General features: G+C 38.0%; 1 protein-coding gene across 2 annotated transcripts in view; it reads left to right on the top strand.

Moving 5' to 3' along the window:
• Positions 1-17,121: 17,121 nt before the first annotated feature.
• The window catches only part of LOC135470202 (mucin-2-like), a 29,666-nt gene continuing 21,720 nt past the window's right edge, over positions 17,122-25,067 (top strand). Inside the window, exons 1-3 of one of the 2 annotated variants that reach the window (XM_064749013.1) lie at positions 17,122-17,197; positions 18,750-18,799; positions 22,126-22,266. In XM_064749013.1, coding sequence (XP_064605083.1) covers positions 22,140-22,266 — 127 coding nt within the window. In that variant the 5' untranslated portion in view covers positions 17,122-17,197; positions 18,750-18,799; positions 22,126-22,139. The remainder of the gene's footprint in view (positions 17,198-18,749; positions 18,800-22,125; positions 22,267-25,067) is intronic. The other variant, XM_064749012.1, reaches the window with a different exon arrangement.

Genomic DNA, 25,067 nt, shown 5'->3' with positions numbered 1-25,067 from the left:
TTACTTAAAACTTATTTTGAGACTAAAACTTTATGTGCAAAGCCCCTGTATATCATGTCAAAAAAAAATGATGAATTCCACCCAACGAGTCTACGTACTCAAACCTGTTGGTCGCCATGAAAACCAAAAATGGTATCATGCCATCACTCAATTGATCTGCTTACTTACGCATGAACGCTGTATAGCCTTTGGTTAGGAAGAAAAGGTTTTCTGTTCAGGTCACGAATGCTGAAAAACCTTTTCTTAACATTTCTTCAATCATTTTAACCATGCACATTTAGCACTCATGGTGTGCGTTCCATTCGTCAGTCGGACTGCCACTGATGGCAGATTCAGTGGCCTCCAAAGGATATGTTGCGACGTCCATTGTCCCGAAAGTCGCTTCAATTTCTTCTGTATAAAACCATACCTTCCCTCCAAATTACTGGCAGCTTGTTCATTGGAATAATGTCAGATTTTGTAACTCTTTTTCTTCTGTCAGCTTTTTAAAAAAAAAATTTAAAGCATGCTTCAGCTGGTTTTATTACCTCATTGTTCCTTGTTGTTAACATCAAGTTTACCCAATTTACATACCCATTTTCTACCTCACTGCTTTGATCGACCCATTTACAAAAAAAATGTGGGCGGTGACAGTGAAACATCTTATAGAGCTTGAGACTTTTATGTAGGCTACACCATGTAGCCACGGTTTGGTTCCTTGATTTAAATTGTTACACCAAGACTTGAGACTTAAATTTGTTGTGTACACAAAATATCTTGAAAATTTTTTATGTTCAGAAATGTTTTTTTACCATGTTTGGGTAAATGACAATTGTAATATAGGCAATCAGCTCAAGATATTCTTTGTCTAGTAATTCATGTAGCAAGTGTTGCTTACATGTAGCAGTGAAGTGTCCATTGTCGAAACTGTTAAACTCATTTCATTGGCTGAGTAAAACCTGGTATGTATATGTCAGAGAAAATTTGTTTTCACACTTCAATATGGAGACATGCCAGTGGTGGGATTTCAAGGAATCTCTCATATTTTGCTGAACAGAGCCCAAACTCTCTTTCTCTTCCCGGTTGTGTTCAGAGTTTTATATGGCCGTCATACGTTTTATGTCATGTGATTGTAAAGATTTAGGCGGTGATTTCAGGTTTGTCGTGGTTAGATAAGTGTGTACATAATATTTTAGACTGGTCATCTTGCGGTGTAACTTCGGTCATGTGTGAAATTGTCAATCTTTTATGTGTATAATTGTAAATAATACTGTTAGTTTCATGGGCATAATAACGACAACAACACATGGTTGTGTTGCGTGATTATATTTGTGTCCCGGGTACTTCAAAGGCGTGATCATGCCCTGGGATCAAGAAAGGATCTTAGACTTTTGTCAAAATTTCAAATCACTTTAAAATTGTTTTTTTCTAATGCAACAAGGTGGAAATATTGCTTGACAATGTAAGTTCTAAATATGTTATTGCACAACAAATTTCAGCTAAAATAAGGGAAAGGAACATACCAGATTTAATGATTCAAATTTTGACTTAAGCCTGAGATCGCTTCGTGATCCCGGGGCCAGATGTCTTCACTTCATACAGTTTCACTGGATATTTTTGTTATAAATCCTGCTATTAAACATGCCCACACATGTGTGTGTGTGTGTTTTTTTTTTTTTTAAATATCTAGCTACCAATCCTCATTATTTATAGCCCATTAGTTGGTTGAAGTTTGTTTGTAGTTTCATACATTTTAATGCATATACCATTATCCTGATGCTGTGTGCCATTTTAATACTGCAATTCAATGTTAATACACATTGGAAAGAAAATACTGTTAATCAATTTACCACTTAATCAATGTTTTATGATTTGAATCTTTTACACTGCTTTCTGCTTTATCGTTTTGGTTTCATTGTAACACATAGATGTTGGAGTTAACTCATCACTGTTTTTCTGTACATTTGGAAACCTACTCTTCAGCCATTTTGAATCATTCTATTATAACACAAAAGGGCTGCCGGCAGTCTCACTATAGTCAGATCTAGTGGCTGCTCCCTGAATGGCTAACTGAATCCAGGGATTTGTATTCGTAATTTGCACCCAAACATTTTGACACCCTTCATTCAGATAACTTAACCATAATTCCATTCAAAAATACCATTCAAGCTTACTAGCTGTTAAATAAGCAAAGTAAGTTACTATATGATGTTGAAAATTATAGTTGCACCTTCCTTGCATTGACTGATGAAATTGCTGTATGATTTAATGAAATTCATTTTTTTTTTCACTCTCCAACGATAGCTTGTCGTGACTTAAATCTGCTAGGTCACACCTAATTGAAGTGTCACCCAGATGACAAGCAATATCTTGGTATGCTCCATTGACTCAATCTGAAGTTACACCGACTTCAATGGCCTCTTCTGTCAGTGGAGAGACCAAACCTTAGTACCATTCCGAGTCGTCATTTTAAAGCAGTTGTAAACAATAAGGGAGTTTTGGGTCAGAACTCTTTCATTGTTAAGGGCATAAAAAAGCCATACGACACCCTGTGACTTCTCAGAAATGTTAGGCGACTATTTTGATAACATTTAGAGTGACATGTTAGGCAACTATTTTGATCACATTTAATATCATATTGTTATCTGATAAAATGTTTCACTGAAAAGTACTTAGAGAAAATTGAGGCGCTGAATATTGGTGGACTTGATAAGGTCTTGAAGGAAAGATTTGTGCCTTCAGAAAACGTTGTTGACAGGTGGTTGGTAAATTAATGTATATAACAGCTGGGTAACATTATTGACAAGTCACATTATACAGTAGAGCTTTTTTGGCCTTTAGCGACAAAACTCAGAACTAATCTCTTGTATCGAAACCTAGTGCCAATTTCACTTCCTGAAGTCTGGAAGCAACAAATTGTGTGCACATCCAGCCAGAGGGCTTAGAGTAGTAGCCACCAGGGAATACTGTAAATTACCTTAATTCGTCAACCCTTTCACGTATTCAAGAACAACTTTCAAAGCAATTTATGCACTTTTTTGATTTAATTTAAGAGAAAAAAAACTACATTGCTTGGGTTGGTTAATTTCAGGGTTTCTTCAAAAGTGTAATTTATCAGTCTACACAAACTGATGCCTCATGGCCAAAAAAACACTTTGTAACCATGCGAAAAAGTTGAAGAATTACAGTACCTATAATTTCAGGGAATTTTTCACTAAATTGGTGAAAAACTATGTGAAATTTTTTGTGATTTTTATAAATCATGCATAACAATACAAGATTTTTCCACAGACTAATCTGTATTCAATTAGGTTTTGCAGCTCCTAGGTCTGACTATTATGAGTGACGGCATCAGTGACATGGCTGCTAATGTGGTACCCGGTTTCTGATCCTCATTTCCAAAAAAACTAAAATGTATTTCATGCACATCGATTCTTGTTACAGTCTCTAGTCATTTGTAAGTGCTACCTTGTGAAAGTATTTGCATGTTTACTACCCGGTAATATATACCTAAATTGTACACTTGGGCTTTGACAAATGTATACTTTGATTTAATGTAATATTATAGGAGTCCACTCTTCACTGTAAGCACAATGAATATCATCACCCATCTGGGTAGATTTAGGCCGGGGTAAAGCCAGTTAAACTGTTTGTTACAAATGGGCTTATTTCTTCAGACTGGCGACTGTGACAAAGCTCAGGGAAAAGTTTCAGGATGCTTGTGTTGTGTAACCTACATGTGGTAGCCATGGCAGTGTTTTTAAGAAATTTTTTTTGAAATACATTGCTTGATTTGTGTATCACACCAATTCCATGTGGAAATACTAGGGTGCAATCTATAGGTATTGTTATTGTTCTAAAGTGCTACTTAGACTATACTCATTACACTCATTTAATTTGTCATTTTTGTCTTTTTCTTTTTGTTGAAAGCAAAAGGTGCTTCTGTTACACATGTATATCTGGTTGCTAACATCAGCTGTTACAGTGGACGTGTTTTGAATATGCCGTACGTCTCTCTAGTTAGGTCCGCTGTTACACCGGATATGTTCTGTGTATGTCATACGTCTTGTCTCGTTACATCAGCTCTTTCAGTGGACATGTTTCCAATAAAGAAAACAGTGGACATGTTTTGAATATACAGCTATCCTGTTACGATGGACATCCTCTGTATGTAACATGTGTATGTTTGCAGCAGGTATAAGGCTCCACACTACAAATGTTTCTTCATCCGTCTTTCTTTTTCAGGCCTGAACTTAAAACTATATGTGATATGGGCCCACTGGACTTATTTTCCGACCCTGGGTTTTATTCCTGTGTGAAAGTCTTATTCCTGTGTAATTTAATTATATAAATGATAAAACATTCAAGGAAATCAATAATGTACATGTACCTCACAACAAATCACATTCTTTAATATCACTGTAATTTATAATTTATTTGAAAAAGAAAAAAAAACAAGAAAAAAAACAGTACTTTAAACTTAACATCTATGAGGCGATGCACACATATAACAAATTATATAAGGAGTACATTTACATCGATTGAAACAGTTTTCAGGATTATCTTCATGACGTTGTCATTGTGTTCATGTTATACACTGTGCTCAATCCTCCTGAGAACAGTTAACTGGAGAGTAAGCTATTTCATTGCACATCTCAAAAAAGGAATGACTTCTAGAAGATCAAGCCTCAAGAGTATCTGCTCTGCACATGTATGACTATTTGGAAGAAAACTGTAAACCGGGTTGATCTGTAAGGAATAGTAGGCCTATGTCTTTTTTTTTGGTAGCTCATGATAAATATATATATATATAGATAGGTAGATATTTACCTGTGCTGTGTGTGAAATTGACATACATTACCTTGTGTCTGAAGATTTTGAACATGTTTTATATATTCAAGTATGTAAAATATGACCTGAATGAAAAGTAGTAGGTTCTCATGGTTGTCTCTTTGTACAGGGTGATTTCCTTCATAACGTTCATAACAAACCAATTTTCCATCTCCACAGTCTTATGTTACACACAGTAGTGTTTAAATTTCAACTTCTGATGTCTTGCCTCATTTATGTCAAAGCTCGGTGAAAAGTTGGTTTCCTCACATCTGTGTCGAAGCCGTGAAAAGCTGTATACCAATAAGAGCAGTTATGGTGTCAAAATTGTAAATGTCTTGCAGTCTATGTAGCTGTGGCAGCATTCCTGTTGGTTGACAGAAGACATCTAAATTTGCTTAAGAAAGCTGACTTTTGAGCACGTTTGATATTTGTAGGACTTGTAGCTCAAGAACTGATAATTGTATATATGTTTGTCAATGCTGTGGTGTTGAAGATTTGCATCAATCCCAAAGTTTTGTAATGACCATAAATACACAATGTATATGTATACAATGATGTACTGCTAAATGTATGTCAGTGTATTTTGTGTTTTTTATCTATGCGGAAATGTACATATAGCTCATATTTAGTGTGTACATTGTTAGTTTATTATTTATAAATCAGTTTTTTTGTAAACAATGGTAAAATATATTATTGTACACTGGAGCTGTTGTGTTGTTGGTCATTTCTTCACATGCTTTCATTGATTTAAAGTTTTCATCATGTTTTTGTGGAGCATGTAGCCTGTCCCTAAAATGGAGTATTTAACAGTCGTTTGTCCACAAAGACATTCCTGTTTTTCCAACAACAGACTGAAGAATATTTCACTTACACTGCCGCAATTAGGTTTATGGGTGTAGAAAAAAGAGCACAACTTATTTATTTTAATGAATTTCCATTAACGCCTTACTCAAGATTATTCCACTGTACCTGCGGTGTCCAGAATTATGGTGGGAGGTCCAGGTTCCGCAGGTTCAGTCTATCGTACTTCAATGTATAGTTTTCCCATGTACATCCGAAGGGCTGGGTTCCTTCTTACAGTGACTGGAGGCTGGTCAAGCCTAAGAATGTCCGAGAAATCAGTGACAAGTCGGTTTGATAATTAGGACAGCACGGTTCAATCTCCATGTTGTAACAGGACCACTTTGCCAAATTTGAACTGATTTAAACTACATTTCCAAGCAAATCGGAGCTTTACTGTGTTGCGCGATCCAGTTAACCCCTTCAGAGAAACTCACCAGAAACTCGCCGGAGCTGTTCGCTGGAATGACGTGTATGCCTGTCTATATAGGCATATATTTGACAGCAGAATTCAATTGAATGTTTTATAAATGTTGGGCAATATGCATTTGAAATAACAGATTTTAACCAGGAAGGATGTTGACCTACCAAAGCTACGCGATCACAATTTTCATCACATGACGATGACCCAGTGGTTAGAGCATCCGCCTCATAAACCATGGGACCACGTTCATCACGGAGTCTGAAGCCGACTTCACACTTTGCGGTTTATTCGGTTCGTCAAATGACGTTTCATGCGACATTCATATAGAATATGATAAATGAACTAGGAGTTCTTAGAATGTACGTGTAATGTGCCTCCTTGTTGCAGGACGGATTTCCACTGCTCTTTTATCCGTTGCTGCTCGACTGAGACGATCGAAGGCAAGTGCTCTGCCCCACCCGAGACATTATACTGATATGGGTAAACCAGCCGTTGCACTTCCCCTTAATGCTGAACTCGAAGCGAGGAAGCTACAACTTCCTCTTTTAAGGTCTTAGGTGGGACCCGACTCAGGATTGACCCTGGATCTACCGCCCCCGAAGCGGGGGCCCTGCAACTTCCTCTTTTAAGGTCTTAGGTGTTGCCCGACCCAGAATTGACCCTGGACCTATACCGCCCCCGAAGCGTTGGCCCTACCAACTGAGCCATCGGGGTCGGTATAATCAATTGATGAAAGAAACTATAGAGATGGATGCCTGACGGCCAACGGCTGGACATCGCTTTCTAAAATAAGTGCACCCTCGGGCTTAGCCCGTTTTCCTCCCATGCATGCACAATACTGCCCGCCGTATAAATGAAATATTCTCGAGTATGGCGTAAAACACACATCAAGTCAATTAAACCAAATAAAATAGTCTATGTATAAGATAAGTCAGGGAATAAACAAAGAAATATATATATAAGTAAAACAAAGTTGATCAAACATACATGAAGAATTAGTCACCAGTTTTCAATTTGCGCATGTCGGGTAGATATATAGTCATGTGTCACGTATGACATCATGCAGATTGGAATTTTAAGGTGATATACGAGAAAATCGCCAAGTGCAACGGCAATACTTACTCATGCCCTTACTAAAGCCCAGATGTGTTCATGGAAAACTATTTCCAGAGCATAGGTATATATATGTGCATAGAGGGGTTGCATGATCTACTTCTGGTATCCATATTGGAGTACTGTGGCTATAGCAGCCTATGTTAACAGAACTCCATTATGGCTACCTGGCTATTGTTCTGCCAAGGTGATTCAGTCTCAGGCAGAGTGTAAACGAAAACCAGTGCAGAGTGGTCAAAAAACATGGACAATTAAGTGAGCTTAAAGAGACACAGAATCCACTGTGATTGCTGTTTCTCATAACAGGCAATCAGAATGGATTCTCTGTGTGGATTTTACGTATTGTACATTTATCTAAGCGTGACCAATGCTGCAATATTTAAACCAGGAAACCCTGTCTCAACTGTCAGCCAGTCAGCCTCGATTCTGTATCTCGTTAAGTCTGAGACTCCTCACTTAAGACCACTCATAAATATACTTTCGGTTATACTTTTAGATTTATTTTGAAAAGAGTTAAAGACTCACAAATTCTAAAGTGGGCATTATGGACCATGCAATCAGAGGTTAGGTGCTGACGTCACAAGAAGTTTATCCCCCTCTAATCACGACACTGAATGTTGGAATAACTCTTTTTAGCTATGAGTGAAAGATTACTGTAATAATGTTACCAAAAATTCCCACTGTTAAAAAATCTGAAAAAATTAATGAAAGTATTCTTACACAAAGTTTTCAGCTTCTTTATGATGAACCTTACTTTATAAATTAGCTTTCTTTTACTTTAAAGGATGGAGTTGCATCTTCCTCGCTTGGCGAGTGAGTGCTTGGGGTTTAATCCTCGCTGGTTGCTCAGCGTTAAGGGGATAGTGTAACGACTGGTTGATCCGTATCAGTATCATGGCTCGGTCGACGCTCCTCACCTGCCTTCGGTAAGTCGTCCCAATGAAGAAGCACCAGATAAAAGAGCGGTGGAAATCCGTCCTGCAACACGGATGCACATTACACGTACATGCACTCTAAGGACTCCTTCGTCGTCATATGACAGAAAAATTGGTAAATACGACGTTAAAACCCCCAAGCACTCACTCACTCACTCACTCACTCACTCACTCAACTAAATTGTTTCAGGCGTTGATTGGAATCGTGTTGTGGATACTTCAGATTAATAAAACGCGTATGTATGAAGTATTATTAGAAACAAAGGTTGAGACAGAGCTTTTGTGTTCTCTGACATTACTCCTTGCCTCATCGCCGTGATTTCTGTATAGAGTTTGCTTGAGGTGGTAGTGATGTAAAGCGAACGTATAGAGAGCGGCGCATGGGCTGCATGGAGTCTGGAAGAAAGGATTTCAACGCTTTTAAGACACATTCGCCGGCATGACAACCTATATTAGATGTCTTAATATAGGAAGTGCTTTTTGAAAAATAGACTGATCATGTTTTGCTTGGTTGTCTCTTATTCTTTTATCTTTCTTTCTATTTTTTTTCACCCGAAAAGAAGAGTCGTTCACACCTGACAATAGCGACAATAAGGATGGTACCTAAACTTAGGCCTAAACTCTCAGAGAACACAAATTATTGTGATGCATGGTTGTCCGATGTCGCCTGCACCTCTGATTATATAACGACGTGATGCCAAGGGAGTGGGACTTCGGTTATATAATGTCATAATGGTATTTTTTATCAAAGGTAACTCAGTCAATTTACAACAAAGTAACTGTTCTTTCTCCACACACAAAAAATACATGTCCGGTACTTACAAACGCCCGATGAGGACATCTCGCCCCGCGGCCCGCGGGTCGCGACACGAGGACGGTGCAAATCGTGCGCGAATGGTACAATTATCATGCGAACGGTAACGGTCTTCGTCCCCTGGTCCCATTGGCCGCGGCACGAGAACGGTACCATTCTCGCGCGAGTTTCACCGCCCCCGTGCCCAGGGCCGCAACCAGCGACCCGGGCGACGAAATGTCCCCGCCCGGCTTTCATAGGTACCTTTAGTACCGGTAGTTAATAAATTACATGTACATCATGGTATTAAAACTGCGCTTGACGCAATGTTGCGTCAGTGTTGTAAAACAGGCCATTGCATGCTTGTGGTGGAAGTGCTGATTTTCATTGAACTAATGGATCCCGGGCAAGTCAACCCGACATACACTGTATAGCGAGTGTTCCGCTCTGTACGCTCGCTTTACATCACTGCCAGAAGCTTGCATAACCTTTGGAATCTGTGTGACGCACGTAGGCTTGTTTACACTTAGCCCCATCACTGGTGTCCTGGCGAGCAACTATTTAATCAGCATTTCTCAATAAACGGGTTTTAGAAGTTAGTTAGAATCATTTGTTGTACCGTACGGCTTCGATAAAGAGAGTACATGGGTATAAAGAATCATTAGGTGAGACGAGGTTTTGTGTTTTCTGACATAAACGTCTTGTTTCATCACCGTGACCCCACTGCAGTGACGTCGGCGTTGTAAATTTTGCTAGTGGTGGCAGAGCATACTGCTTCGCGCAGACTCCATAGGTCATGCTTGCCTAGTGATGACAGTGATGAAAAACTAGCGTGAAGAATGGCACGTGCCTTGGAAGAGTATGGTGGTAGCGATGTCAAACCAGCGTATTAGCCAGGCAGAAAAGGGTGAAATGTATCACAATGACATAAACACAGAGGATCAAAAAAGGGGAAGATTTGGACTATTAAACATGCAAGGTGCCATGCAGTTTAGAATGTGGCATGAGCACCCACCAGCATACAATGCATTGTTCTGTTTTATAAGTGAGTCCGTGCATAGCTTATGTAACAGTACCGATACGTGCCAAGTATCCAAATCACAGTTCAGGCCGTTGTAAAATATGAGTGTTAAGATGTTACGCAGCGTCTAATGAATGTTTGCAACACAATGTTAGGCTGATTACAATTAAGCTTTTTAATATTTGTAGCGAGGAAGACAAGACCTAAAATTGTGAATTTGAAATAAGAAAGAGTTAAATCACACCATTTTCTAATTATTTTGTAAAGTAATTTAAATTTATACTTTAGAAATTGTTAACTTAACATTATATATGCTGTCCCCCTCCGCAACCGTGAAAGTGGTAGATTTAATATTTTTGTAGGTTATATCTTGTTATTCGGCTTAAGGACAATCTTTGACCCCCAGGTGACTTTCAAATCTTGGCGTCGAAACAGTCGAAACAATCGAAACAATGGCGTCGAACATAACAATGCACATAGCTTTATTTGCCTTTGTTTGTTTTGTTCGTTCTTTTTACTTTGCCCCCTGATAACCTGATCCGAAGCTTTAATTTCGTTGAAGTTGTCTTTAAACTTTATTCTGGTGTACTATCTAGGTCGACGCTTTGGAAGAGGTTATATGCACTGTCGAACTTTAGAAAAGGTTTCCGACGCTTGGTCGCCTATCATGCAGGCTGTGGAGGTTAATTTTCGAATGTCGAATTTAACGTTTTGAAAGAATTTGGCTCAGATATTAGATTTAGGACTTAGGAAGATATTTGGAGTTTGGTGTTGCAATGTCAGAGTTAACGCATGTTGTGACTTAACATGTAAAACATTATGTTTATTTCGTTGTTATGCTATGGATGAACTAGGCCGACTTGATGCTAACCGACTCAGCGAATGACCTATATATTACATGTGTAAAAGCCTGCCGTGTATTCGAGTACATTTAAAAGCGATGGTCTCTCTGGATGCTAACTGTCATTGCTTATATGCCGTTTCTATATAATATATAGGTCGTCATTTCGAAAATCAATGATGAATTGTTGTAAACATGTTCACTGTTTCTTTCCATCGAAACTAGAGGATTCTAGTATGTTAATTCAGCGTATATATAGTCCAGCTGGCAAGGTTTTAGTTTGCAGTCTACAGTCGTCAGACTGAAGCAGTCTACAACGTCAGTTTTGCATGCTTGTATAGGGAAAATCCATTTTGAAAGACAAGGGTTTTTGAGAGCTATATATTATAAGCATTCTTGCTTTTTTACGTAGTCATTTTGAAAGGTCTTTTTACGGTACGATCACACATTGAGTTAATTAGTTGCGTTTTTTCGCGCACTATTCTTGTGTTTGAGACTTCTTTTGTAAGCTTATATTGCTCATCGTCTCTTTGTAATGTGACATATACTTTCATCCCAATTCCACTGAAGGTGACCTTGCCCCGGGGGTCTCTTTGTGTCAAGCCAAGAGGACTGAATTCTTATGACGCCCTGTATAGACTTGGGAGTTACAATTAATCATGCAGTCACCAAGGGAAGAGTGTGTCTCTCAGAGATGTTTGTTACAAACCATCGTCGGTGTGCCTTGTCTACGAACGATTGTCCCCTCGGTACCAGTGTTATCAGTGTTATTCTGTTAAAGTCGTGGTGCTACAGGGCGTCTATTTTGCTACTATTATGCATTTACATGAACAGTGAGAATAAAACGCTATAACCGAGGTAAATGGACAAGAGGCCGTATTTCACCGTGTGACCATATGCCAGCTATCACACTGTTGTCGCTGCTCTAGTTTCTCTCTCTATGCTGTGCGCATTAATTATGTCTTTCATTTGAGGAATTAACGAGGAACTGTGAATTTACCTATTTCACTGGACTTAGATTCCGATGTTTGGGCAGAAATATTAAGATTATATTATTCCATTATATTGATTGAATTTATCTAAGTGTGTTCATGTTTTGATGTTTGATCTTGACGTGGAAAGCTTGTCACTGTCAGGTACTGAACAAGCCATTTCTTTATAGTTTTATCTCTGTGATAACGATGCCTTTACACGCTTTGGAAGAAATTTAAAGTTCGATGTTCGAATGTTGAATTAAACACTTTGAAAGAGACATTGAGGTTGATGAGGATTAAATGTGGAATTTCACCCGTTGGAAGAGAATTGAAGTTTGGTGTAAAAAAGTTGGTGTTAGTTGGTCTTAAGTTGAGGTTTTGCGAGATATTTGGATGATTGTGTTCGAACGTCGAATTTAAAACTTTGGGAGGTCTTTGGGGGGAAATGTTAGGATGTCGAAGTTAGATTGTCGAATTTAAAGCCTTGAAGAGATATAGGGATATTAGTTGATGTTCGAGTGTCTACACTTCGGAATTGTAAGAGGTTGTGTGAAGGCTGATATTCGGATGTCGGATTAAAAGTTGTGCCAGAAATGTCAAATTCGTATAAAGTAATACTCAAATAAAGTAAACCATTTTAAATTCTGGTACCCGGGTACTCCAGTCTCAAGAACGTCATGTATGAGTGAACGATTCATCAGTATGCGGTTACAAAAGCGGATCATAGAGTACAAAATTATCAGGAGAGAAAGCGACCAAACGTCTTGGTATTTATTTCATACAATAATATTTACATATATTACAGAGCCAGGGGGAAACTATCGCGCTTTAAAAGGAAAGACAACACAAGATCAAATGTATATATGCATCTATAAAGTATCCAACAGGTAGTTTGAAAAGCAGGGCTTTTTATGTGTTGTAGGAAACAAAATCGTGTACATTGAGACAATCGCATGCGCCGACATGTTATCAGTTGTAACCACTCATTCAAGCGCGAGTTATTTCTATCACCCATGAACACTTCCGTTTCCGCTGACGTCACCTATTTTACCCTTCAACCCTATATGAGCGCGAGTACGAGTGACGATTTCTCTACTAAGACCTCCCATGGCCTCGTATATAAGAATTCCTGATTAAAAGTTGATTTCCAGCGTTACCACGCACGTGAGAAAAAAATGTCCGTGACCGTTTAGGTCTGTTTCCACCCCTGTTTATTATGAAATAACTAGTGATATTATTTGTTGTCTTTGTATAGGCTATATTACCATATATACAGCTACCCTTTAACTGACAAACCTCTTGCTGATTTGCTGATTTTCAGCGTCTGGGTTAAGATAACTTTCATGAGCACCCACACTCACTCCGTGTATAGGCTACATGCACATTGTAGAAGCCCTCATGGACTTGGCCAGTCTGTGACGTCAGAACTCTTTTCCAGTGGTTTCTCGTGGCGAGTTGACGGACACCGGCTATTCAGAGCGTTAACCTGCATTCTGGCCCAAATGGACCGTCATGCATAAATTTCTGGGGAAATGAGATCGCCGACCAGTGCTATAATGTGTCATAACTGCAGTAATTTATATATTAATGCCAATTCACAACAAAATCGCCTCTAGACAGCCATTGTCTGTCAGTGAGAAGATTTCGTTGCATATTTTCTTTATTTCTTAGCGAAGCCAGGCTTATAAAGGAAATGTCTTGCCAACATCGACAGGAAAGAATCTGTTCCTAATAAGAAGACTTTTCAGATCTACGACGCTGTGCCAACGAAGTTCGCACTGACCTGGGATATGGTATAGGAAAAACTATATACCGCAACCGTGAGAATCTACCAAACTCAAAGAAACTTTGGACATTTGAAAACTGAAAAGAGCTGAAATTCTTGAGTATAGGGTATACACCGCTGAAAAACTTCTTTAGGAATAAGGTTAACGACTGACTGAGTTCATTTTAAAGTGATCTGCAAATTCAAACCAACTTCACCCCTACATGTTCGGATAGGCCTATTACAATGATGAACCAAGCAATATCCATTATATATCACAATTTACTTCATTTGTTCTAACATTTGTTTTCTGTATTCTTATGCTAACTGAAATATATCACTGTCTATATATAAGTAAATCGAGAACTTTTACATCTTTATTGCAATAAATTTAACATACATGGGTAATCGGCGGAAGTACCATCACAAATAACAGGTTCGGGTCCAGGGGCTGCCAACAGACCCTTTGGAAGCTCTGGGCACGTGATCACGAAGCAATCTTAGACTTGTCAGATTTCAATCATTAAAATTGCATGGAATGTTCCTTTCCGTTGAAAACGGAAATTTCAGCTGAAATTTATTTCACAATATTTTAGGCAGAGTTCAAGTTCATTCTTTGAATTTGTTACGTATTTGAAGTTTTTACTTAAGTCTAAGATCGCTTCATGATCCCGGGCCTGGCCTTTATGATAGCCGGAGACGCGTTTTGGGCGATTAAAATACTAAAATTGGGTCCTGAAGTCAGAATATTAAACGCGTTTGTCTTTTATTATTTTAAAAAAAAGTATTTCCAGGATTCACAGTTTTTGCTTTGAATCCACTCTTTGGGTACATGGGATTCCATGCCATCGATAGCTTTTTGACAAATATGCACGGCTTGTACTTTTCATTTATTTGATTGGTGTTTTACGTCGTCGAGAATATAAAGCGATGTACATAAAACTCGTTGTGTTTATATTCACAAAACACAAAAACAGAGCAATACCATCCCTTCATGAAAAGTATATATCAAGGATCTCACAGAAACATAGCTTTTCTTGGAAAATATTTTACAGTATTATATTCTGATATACTAGTGTATTCGATTAGAATAGACCAACTATAGGTCAGAAAACGTTTGTTTTGTAACAAATATTGAGACATTTAGTAAAAACATCAATGCGATGAACTGAGTGAAATATATATATTTCTGAGGGTGTTTTATTCATTTGCACTTAATTCTTCACACCCAAGTTCACAGGCTAGGAATTCATCTTTGTTACTTTAATTAATACATGTATAATATTATTTCACTCGTTGTACAGATTACCCAATCAACTATTTTTAATGATGCTTAAAATGTGGCCCTAAATAAAAAAATCTGGAAAGAAATTAAACGACCTTTTGCTTGGAAAGTGGCGGAAAATAAATAAAATTACGAACTCATATTTTTGCACTGGTACTACAGCAATCTTGAAATATGTTTCCCATTCCTAGTAGACTAGCGTGCTTTGTGGGTCAGTGGGGGAAATTAAACGCTGGTCACCAAAAAAGGCATCTAACATTCCATGCGGTCTTAATACTTTAAAGTTTTTCTTATTTCAGCGGATAAAATCATTGTGTGATAGTCCTGTTTTAAAAAGCCAAACCGGAAATCTATGAGCATTTGGTTCTTTATTTCAACGCCAGCAAATACATAGGTAAAGCTTAATTTATAAGTCCTTACACGCTTGAACACAGGGAATGTACATCCCTTTTATTCATCACTCACTTTAGTCGGGTTGCGCGTCCGGCTTTGTCGCGTGTTCTCCCATGGACAAGGGACGTAACTCTATACAAAAGTTGCTGGCGGGGGATGCGGAAAAAGTATAAATAAATAAATAAAATCTGTGGGAGGGCTGCAAATGATGTCGTGAGTCAAAAGTTAGGATGATCACCCATTTCGTATGGTCAGCTACTGATGGTTAACGGCTACTGTGCCATGACCTTGCCAGTGATCGACTTAACAAATACATCGCAATCGCATTTTTTTTTTACAAACACCAAAAATTATTTATTTATTTATTTGATTGGTGTTTTACGCCGTACTCAAGAATATTTCACTTATACGACGGCAGCCAGCATTATGGTGGCAGGATCCGGGGGAAACCCTCGACCACCCGCAGGTTGCTAGAAGACCTTCTCACTTACGACCGGAGAGGAAGCCAGCATGAGCTGGACTTGAACTCACAGCGACCGCATTGGTGAGAGACTCCTGGGTCATTACGCTGTGCTAGCGCGCTAACCAACTGAGCACCAAAAATTAATATTACCGTATCTTAAGAGAAGGAGGCCTGCCTGAGACATATCAGTTGAGAAGAATTAGGATGTACTCAGAATCTGGTTTCGCGCCGTGCAGTATATCAGACATTGTCCTGTTAAAGTCAAACAAAAAAAGAGACAACCATCCGGATTCGAACTCGCGGTCTGGAGTGTACGCATTACCAACTACATATTTCCAACACGGGGTCCAGTCTCCCAGCACCCTGCACCAATCGAGTGTCCTTCCACGCGGAAAATTTGGCATAATATACTAATATCCTCTCTAAACTCAGTGGGGTATAAAACGGTTACCGGCCCTTTTTGTGGTAATTTATTCGTTTCAATGAATGAATGACTATTAGGGTTTTGTGACACATCTTAGAGAATGTTTCAGCCAATGGGAGTGCCGAGACATCTGAAAGTGGATCACGCTTCAGTCTACCAAGGCCACCGTTTGGAAACCAAACACATTTGCGTTATTTAGATCAATGTCAATTTTACAAACGACGAGTCGACAGGCCACTTAAAACGTTTTAGCACGTACACAGTCGAATGTACATCTCCTTTTGAATCTCGATCTTTCATCACTTGCAGAATATGCCACCTCTTGAACAGACTCAATCCTCCATAGCTTTTCTGCGGCGCATGATTTTTTTCTCATGCTGTATAGCTGCCCCAATTATCTCAAATATTTAATTAATTGCACGGAGCCTTGCCGGAACACGAAAGAGCCAGTCAGGCCCGAGGCGTACGTCACAGCCAAAGGGCCCGTAAGGTTTCACTGATGGAACGCCACGCGGCACTATATATGTGCGAACACACAAGGTTAAAATTTATTTCTCCCATGAAAATGATAGGAAAACGTGCATATAACATCCTTCACCAATCGCGTCACATTCATTTTTTAAAAAATACGGCATGTCTAGCGTATAATACAACCGCTTGGGGTTATGAAATGCTACGGCCTATACGTGTACAAACAAGCTTGAAGTGAGAGCACGGCTAGCGCGACTGGAGCCTCGATCTGTAGAAATCCCTTGGTTGGTTGTTAAAAAGTAGGTTAGTCCTTGCGCGCACCGGACAGCGTGGTCACCCCATTGAAAACAGACAGTTTTGCAATGACAACACCCGCCCTTGCCTAAAACAACTTGTACGAACGGAATCATGTGGGCCTAGTCATGAACACACCCCAAATTACAGTAAATAACCCCACTAATTGCCCTTATCCCCCTCGTAACACCCGCGCCATTTTGTATCATTTTCCAAACCCTCTTCGTTCGAGATCCCAGGATTCCTACGCGCATGCTCAGAGGGAAAATTGCAAATGGCGGCTCTTGTTATTGTTTCATGGCGTATTTGATACAAGAATATTTTTAGGACGGATAACCCATCTTCTGAGGTAAGAAGTTTTAGCAACACTTCTAAAAGTGATTAAAGCAACCACTCATCCATAGATTTAGATTACACACTCGTGAATTTATGTGGAAAATAACGCCCTAAATTGGGCCAAAACGGAGCATATATTTTCGTGGAAAGTCGGCTTCGTCAGCGGAGATGCCGAAGAAAATTATGGTTTATTTTTTACTTGCAGTACTTCGTACACACTTTTCGCTCAAGCGAGTATATCTGTTAGTTGAAGAATTCTATAAGGGATCGGTGAACACGTGGAAAGGTGCTGATTAGTAGTGAGATTATGGTGCATGATTGAAATCTGGAGACGGGCTATTGGCAGAGGTCAGGACGGTTTGGTCGGGAGGGCCCTCCCCGTGAACCTTCTCCCAATTGACGGACCTCTTAGTGACTACCTCACCCTAGCACCTCTCCCCCTGGGGTTCCACCTCTTACATACCCCATCCCACAACTATGGACAACTATGTAGTCTACCGAAACCCAATTTAATTGCTTTAGCATCAAGTATTGGAAATATAGTCCTTGAAGTTGTCTAAAGAAGTCCCCAGATTAGAGTGATCATATGCAATGCCCTAAGCCATTATTATAACTGTAAAATTTCTGTCATACTTTAAATTTTGTTGACATTTATCCAGATAATAAAAGTAAGTAATGAAATGGATTGAACCAGTACTATTGCAGCTGTGAATATGGACTGCCTTTGATCTGCATGCCAGTTTAGTTTTATTTGTGGCGGGGGGAAATGGCATTTACTCTCGATATACATGCATGGACATTTATCATACACACTTCAGAGACTTTGCCAGTTGACATCAATTTGAATAAAATTGTGGTAAAAATATCCTCCTGGGTGATCAATTTAATATATTTCGTTCTGTAAGCGTGGGTGTTGTCATAATCTCTTGTCAATATTAATCTTAGTACATTTAGGATAGTGCCAATTTTCTTCCTTTGCTGCAAATAGCAGTTGTTGTAGACACTGTTCAAGTCCAGGTCATGCTTGCTTTCTGCAACCTCTAGATGGTTGTGCATTTCCCTCTGACTGGTTTCCTCCCGCCATAAACTCTGGTCGCCATCATATAAGTCAGGTATTCTTGGATACAGTGTAAAACACCAATCAAATAAATAAATTATAGCTAGATATTGGTTGAGTGTTCCAAAGAAAACAATGACAGGACTTGCCATATGTCATGCATGATTTTGTTTCCCCTCATAGGGCTATTTTATCTTTCTGTATATTACATAGTTCTGCCCGAACTCTGTACAAGATTCTATTTAACAGTGATCTGTCTTAGTATGGCTGGTATGATGTTAAAAACCAGATTGTTTCGCACCCTGATAGGCAATTAATTGAACATAGGAATTTGAAGTGCATTATATGTAAATGATGTGAAAAGAAGACACAGTTGCTTTGTACATGCAAAGTACTTTGTGAATGACAGTAGAGATACATTTGAGAAGAAACAGTCTCAGACACTAAGTTAGGGAATCCTTTACTTTGGATTATTATTAACTTTATGTATAATTTATTCACCCAGCAGAAAGCTGCTATCACTAAGTTGGCTGAACTCAGAGCTTCACAAAAATTATGGTGAGTCTAGTCCATAAAACTTGGTATTTAAAGAAAAACAAAATAGTATAAATGTCAAGGGTTTATAGTTAAGTAATATTAAATAATAAGGTTAGTGTTAATGGATCAGGAAATTGAATCAGGCAAATGTTAGAGATAATCTTGTGATGTTGCCTGTGAACAAAATGTTAACAGTTTGTAAAATGTTGGAAATCCATAAAACTTGACATTTAAAGAAAAACAAAATAGTAAAAATGTCAAGGGTTTATAGAGAAGTAATATTAAATGATAAGGTTAGTGTCAGTGGATTGGGGAAAATGAATGGAGAAATGTTATAAGAGATAATCTTGTGTTAACAGTTTGTAGGATGTTGGGGACTTGTAAAATACTAGGCTGATGCTTCTGTTGGTCTCTGACAGTGGCCCGCTTCTCAGATGTTCAATACGAAAATGAGATTCGTTGTTGAATTTATGTCACTCTACCTTGTGTGAACCTAGTGTTTACAACAACTGAATGTTCCTTACTTTTCATACTTGCAATGTTGATATTTTTTGGCCCTCGCTGGCTCTGGTTGAGGTTGTGTGTTCAAATCCAAATCTGCCTTGGCAGAGCTTTAAGTCATGGAGTTTGTCAGATACATGTACCCGGTTAAGAACTGTGGTTTCCTGTTATGTTTTGCTAGTTTTTAGAATTTAGTTATTTATTTGATTTGTGTTTTAAGCAGTACTAAAGATTATTTCCCTTATACGAAGAGGGACAGCATTATTGTGAGAGGAAATGGGAAACTTAGTGGTTCAGAGTTAAGAAACCTGGCTAATACTGCTAGTAGGAAACCTGACTTCGAACTGCTGTGTTAATCTTCAATCTTTTCAACCAATATATCATTTTTTTATGTGACATTTAGGCATACAATTGTTATGAAAATGTCACTAATAACAATTTGTTTGTATTACTTAAGATGCAAACTTCATACAGCTATGAAAGTTATTTTCCTTGACTCCATAATTTTCTCAGAATGTTTCAAAATATTCATTTCAGAGACAGTTGAAAATGTTGAAGAATTAGGGTAGCTGAAAAGTTAGTAATAAGTTACACTTAATGCTGAACAAACATAAGGTATAGAGTTACTATACGTATATTGTTGTGTTTGTTTGCCATTCACCATGTTTGTTGTAGTAAAGATCAAAGTTCAAAGACCTGTTAACTTCATCATAAACTTAAAATGTTTGTTCTTTATCATCTTTTTGATATTAGGCTAGCTATTTAGTTTGTTAATCACATCATTTATGTATTTGTTGAATGATTTGTAGACATAGCCCTCTGTTCTAGTGTGGTTTCAACACAAGGGACAGTTCCTAGGATGCTGCCCTCATGTCTCAATGCAGTTTGCATTTTATGCATGATGTGCAGTTTTTGCCCATTAATTCTTTTTATTCTGGAAAGAATATAGCTCTTAAATGTACAAGTGTAAACATACATGCTACTGTGAAAATTGGATTGTTTGTGCATTTACATGTAAATTGCTCACCTACAGACTAATATCCTGTAGCATATTGTCTTAGGTGATCTGTTGTGACTTATAAAGCCTTGATGATACCCTAGCATTACTTCACATCCAGTCAGTAATGCACTGTTTAAGGGATGAAAAGGGAATTCCCCATTTAACTGGCTGGCTGTGTCATCAAAGATGACAGTGCGCTATGACTGGTCATAAGAACTGCTGACATTAAAAAAGGTGTCTATCACTAATTACATGTTACCTCGTTGCTGAGCATAGTGGATAGAATAATCTACAAGAGATGTACATTTGATTTAGTATGGCTGTTGGCGCCTTTTAAGTTTGTGTATCACATATCAGCACGTTCCCATACAATAATCGCTGAAGCAATGTTAAGGTAAATGTTAAGGGTAGTATCATGAAAAGCACTGCATGTATTGTGCTCAGCTTGTGCATACATTTGAAGCGTAATAAGATTACGGACAAGTTCCATTGTGGATGCTCTGTGTTACTGTATGTTTATTACTGTAAATTCATGACTTAGCCACTTTTACTTTGGAATCAGTGTTAAGGCACATGTCTCAAGAAGTACTGTTGTCTGCATATATTTTATTCAGATTGTGCATACATGTAAAGCTCAATCACATGAGGGGGGTGTTAAATGTGTTGATCATCTTATGCAGATTGATTTTTGCAAATTATAAAATTCACAACTTACCCTCATGTAATTAATTTTAAGGTAAATGTTAAGTTTGGCATTCAGTAACAGCTAAAGCAGTGTGCAGGTAACTGTTATGGGTAGTTTTGTGAAAAGCGCTGCAAGTATTAACCTTAGGTTTTACATACATGTAAAGGGATCTTAAACCTCAAGCAAACATAGATGTACATGCATACATGTAAAGCATAACAATATAAAGAGAAAGTTACATCTTTACTGCTATATATGCATATTAATTACCCTATATAACATCGTATTGATAGTATAACACAAGACGAATGTTTCATGGTTGATATATGTTGATTGGTGTAAATTATGAAGTTTGTGCTTGTTTTCTGCTCTAAAATCGTTATTTAGGTAAACATTAATGTTTTTACGTATTGTCAGAGCTTAACTTTTTGCATTCATGAGTCTCATGCATTCAGTCCTGTTGGAAACCTTGCTATTAACTCAAAGTTTTAGAAAATTAGAGATAATTTAAGACATGAATACGGTATTGGAACACAGCAAATTGTTGAGTATCAAGATATCACAATTTCTTCACAGGTAAAACTGTTTTTTCTCCAGAAACTGAGAAACGAGGTATCTTCGTCATATTGAGGTATTTATTCAAAGATGGCATTCACCACTGCGGAGAAAAATGATGAAACATTGTGATATCTTGAATTCATTTTGATAACCACAAATGAGTACAAATTTTGATGTTAAAATGGGCATGTAGACAATGGAATAAGTAATAGTTCTATTTAGACTAACCCTCATCCCTCGACCTCCCACCCCTCCCCCTTCCCCCAAGGTTTTGATGCATGCTGTATGAAAAGTCAGCAAGCTGATATAAGTGTAGTATAGTATGTATTACACACAACTGTCCAGAGCAGTATAAAGGGAAATAACTCATGTTTTGAAATTACATGTAGTTTTGTTCAGTGACCTAGAAACCAATTATAAAGGTATTGAGCAATGAAAGGACTACTTTGATTTGTAACATGCACCCGTCTTGATTATTTTCCAGATGTTACTGGAAAAATAACTCAGGGTTTTGGCAATATTTCAGTGCTGTTGCCTGTGTTTGTAATTATGCTTTTGTGACATAATAAAATATTTTTATTTATTGTCTTTTTTGCTGTGCAGGCCAATGTCCATGGATGAAGATGGGGCCTCAGGAAGATTATATTGAGACGGTGTTCACCTGTAAGGGGGATTTTAATGATCCCAACCTTCATCTTCAGCTGGAGGAATTTTACGAAGGACTTCGTAGTCTCTTGTTACCAGGTAAATTGGTGTACATGTAGTTGATAATATACATGTATAGTGGCATGCATTGCTAGAATATGAAATGTGTTTCATTCTTCCCAGCTTAGCTTTCAGAAATAAAGATCTGTACATTTCCTTTCACAAATCTGAAACTCTTTTTGATTGTGATGTCCTCAACATGTCCAAGCTATACACTGCAAAAACATGTTTCCTTTAATCGTACAGTAAGTTACTTACGATTTACATCACCTAGTTATTCGTGAATAATAAAGACTGTTACGTCACAGTTTACATAAATGTACCTATTGCAGTGAAAGCAAGCCAAACTTCGTTAACCGCCATTTTCAGTACGAGTTGAAGATTGAGATTGAAACCAGAGAAGATCACACCCTTAAAAGGAAGAATGACAGCTTGGTTGTGAAATCTGTTTGTGTCCCCTGGTTTGTGAAAGTAGCAATACAGTGCTGTTAATGTGGAAGATAAGATGGGAATGTTGCCAATTAATCTGAGAGCTAGTACTATCTGTACCCTTGTTGTTGAAGATGCAGGCAAATAAATGCCTATAATTATGACTTTAAGATAGGAAATCTTGGTCTAGAGCTATTGTGTATAACAGTATAGTATGTGTTAAGTGAAAGCAATTGTGCAAAAAATGAAATTAGTAATTCAAATTCAGAGAGCGGCTTACAAAAGCTGTTTGTTTTGTATTATGTTTTACAGATGTTTGTGGCTAATTAGCTTTTGTTAAGTTCTATATGCCCTAAATACTGACAAAAGTTTGACCACATACAAACTGGCCAAACCAGAATGTCATCTGATGATCTGGACAGTTTTTAAAAATTTTTTTTTTGATAATTTTTTGCCTGAAGTTCTTATCTTACTCTTACTGAACAGTATATTTTCCTCAAAATTTTATGAATTTTTTTTCAACCTGCATCTTATTCTAAGGTTAAATTTTGCTTGTCAAACTTCTTCAAGTTCCAAAATTTGTTCCATTGTTAACTACAAGGAATATTTATGAGGAATTCTGTCGAAATGTAAGCATAATTTGAAGCATTGAGCCACAACTTTGTACTCTTTGTGCTAAAAAGTGGTGAGGTACAAGTCTTCTAGATATGATTAGATTCCTTCTGTTGGAACTTTAATTTTGTCTGTTCGTTTGTTGATGAGGTGATTGCTGATGTAATTTGGAGGTAGGGTGAGGTATTTTCAGTCTTTGTTTAGAATTTTCAGACTTTTTTTCTGGCCATCAGGTCCCATCCCTGATACTGTATTTTACCTAATATTTTGTCCACGGCTAAGTGAATCGTTTTGCCGGAATCTGGGAGTTTTATTGATTTTAGAGAGGTGATCTGAAGTTTGTTTGGAAGGTAGGATGATTACTTAAAGGAAGTGAGTAAGTTTCGACACTGAATGTAAGTTTTAATATTTCATGACCTTAATTCGCCTATAAAGGTCCATTTTCACATACAAATTTTTTGCGCAAATACAGTGTATATAACTGTACATTGTGGCTAACAGCAATCGGATATATAGATACTGTTCGTGGCCTTCCATCATTAATAGTGTAGCAGGGCTCTCCACACTTTTTAAAATACCTGTATGATGAGTTATTCTCAGGCAGCTGCCCAGCCCAGCGAGGCAAGCGTTAGCAAAAGAACCGACAGGCCCGCAGTCGTTATTTTTGCAACATACTCTAAAATACATTCTTTGTCGTTTTAAGCCGTTTGCTATTGCATATCATCAGTTACCTATCACTGTCATTGTACAGTGAATTAGTGATATTCCAAGACAGTAAGTAACATTGGAAACCAGGGAACCACTCATGTCATACAGTTTGTATGTCCGATAATGGTTCAGTCAGTTTAAAGAATGTACAGAAAACATGGTCATTGGGGAAAGGTGTAAGTAAATAACATTTGACTTTAGACCCTACTATACTTCATTCCATTCATAATTCGCAGGATTCATAAGAGCCCAATTTAGATAGTATCAACAGGCTGATAAATTTCAAAACTGACAGAAACTCCATCCTGAAGCAACATTTGAGCATAACTTCAGAAAATTCAGTTCAACCCTAACTGTTTAATAGATGTGTAATTAGTTATTCAGGTTTCCCGAAACAGCCAAAAACTGAACTCATTGTTGAAATAAACTCAATTCTGCAATACAAACCTCACTTCTTTTACCTCTATTACTCTTTGCAGCATGGAGTTTTAATGTTCTAACAAAGTGTGAGTTAGTTCCAAATAAACTTTCACTGTATATCCTAATATGGAAATGATGGCAACTGTGTTGGTTGATTGATTGGTTGTTGGCTCCTCCTTCTTTTAAAAGCATCTGCCAAAGTAATTTGGCGTGAAGTCTGCTTCATATATTGTAAACACTTACAACAACGATGGAAGTCAACACATAGCGTAGCCAGTGTGTGCTGTTTTCACCTGATTGGTTCGTCAACTTTTGTGTAGCCAATCAGCGAAAACATTATATTATTGTACAGCCTGGCAACGGGAACGACAGTAGGGAGCCGCGCTATGTGAACACACAAACACACACAAGTAGGTCTAGTAGGAATGTCTTCCGGAATTCCAACTAATTAAGACCAGCATTTCTCACACTATGAGTTGTCAATAAAGATCAGGATAACGGATTGATTATGGGTATATTATTTGATCGGTTGAAACATTGACCAATACACCTGGCGGTGGGATCAAAAACAGGCATACGTAAACCGCTGGCTGGCGGCTTTTATGGAGAGGCTTGATGTAGTTGTTTGTTTGAGAGAAAATCAAAAAAGGGTTAAACAAAAACATGTCTGG

The sequence above is a fragment of the Liolophura sinensis genome, chromosome 7 (assembly GCF_032854445.1).
Source record: "Liolophura sinensis isolate JHLJ2023 chromosome 7, CUHK_Ljap_v2, whole genome shotgun sequence".
Classification (NCBI taxonomy): Eukaryota; Metazoa; Mollusca; class Polyplacophora; order Chitonida; family Chitonidae; genus Liolophura; species Liolophura sinensis.
This window is presented reverse-complemented; position numbering and strand designations above follow the sequence as displayed.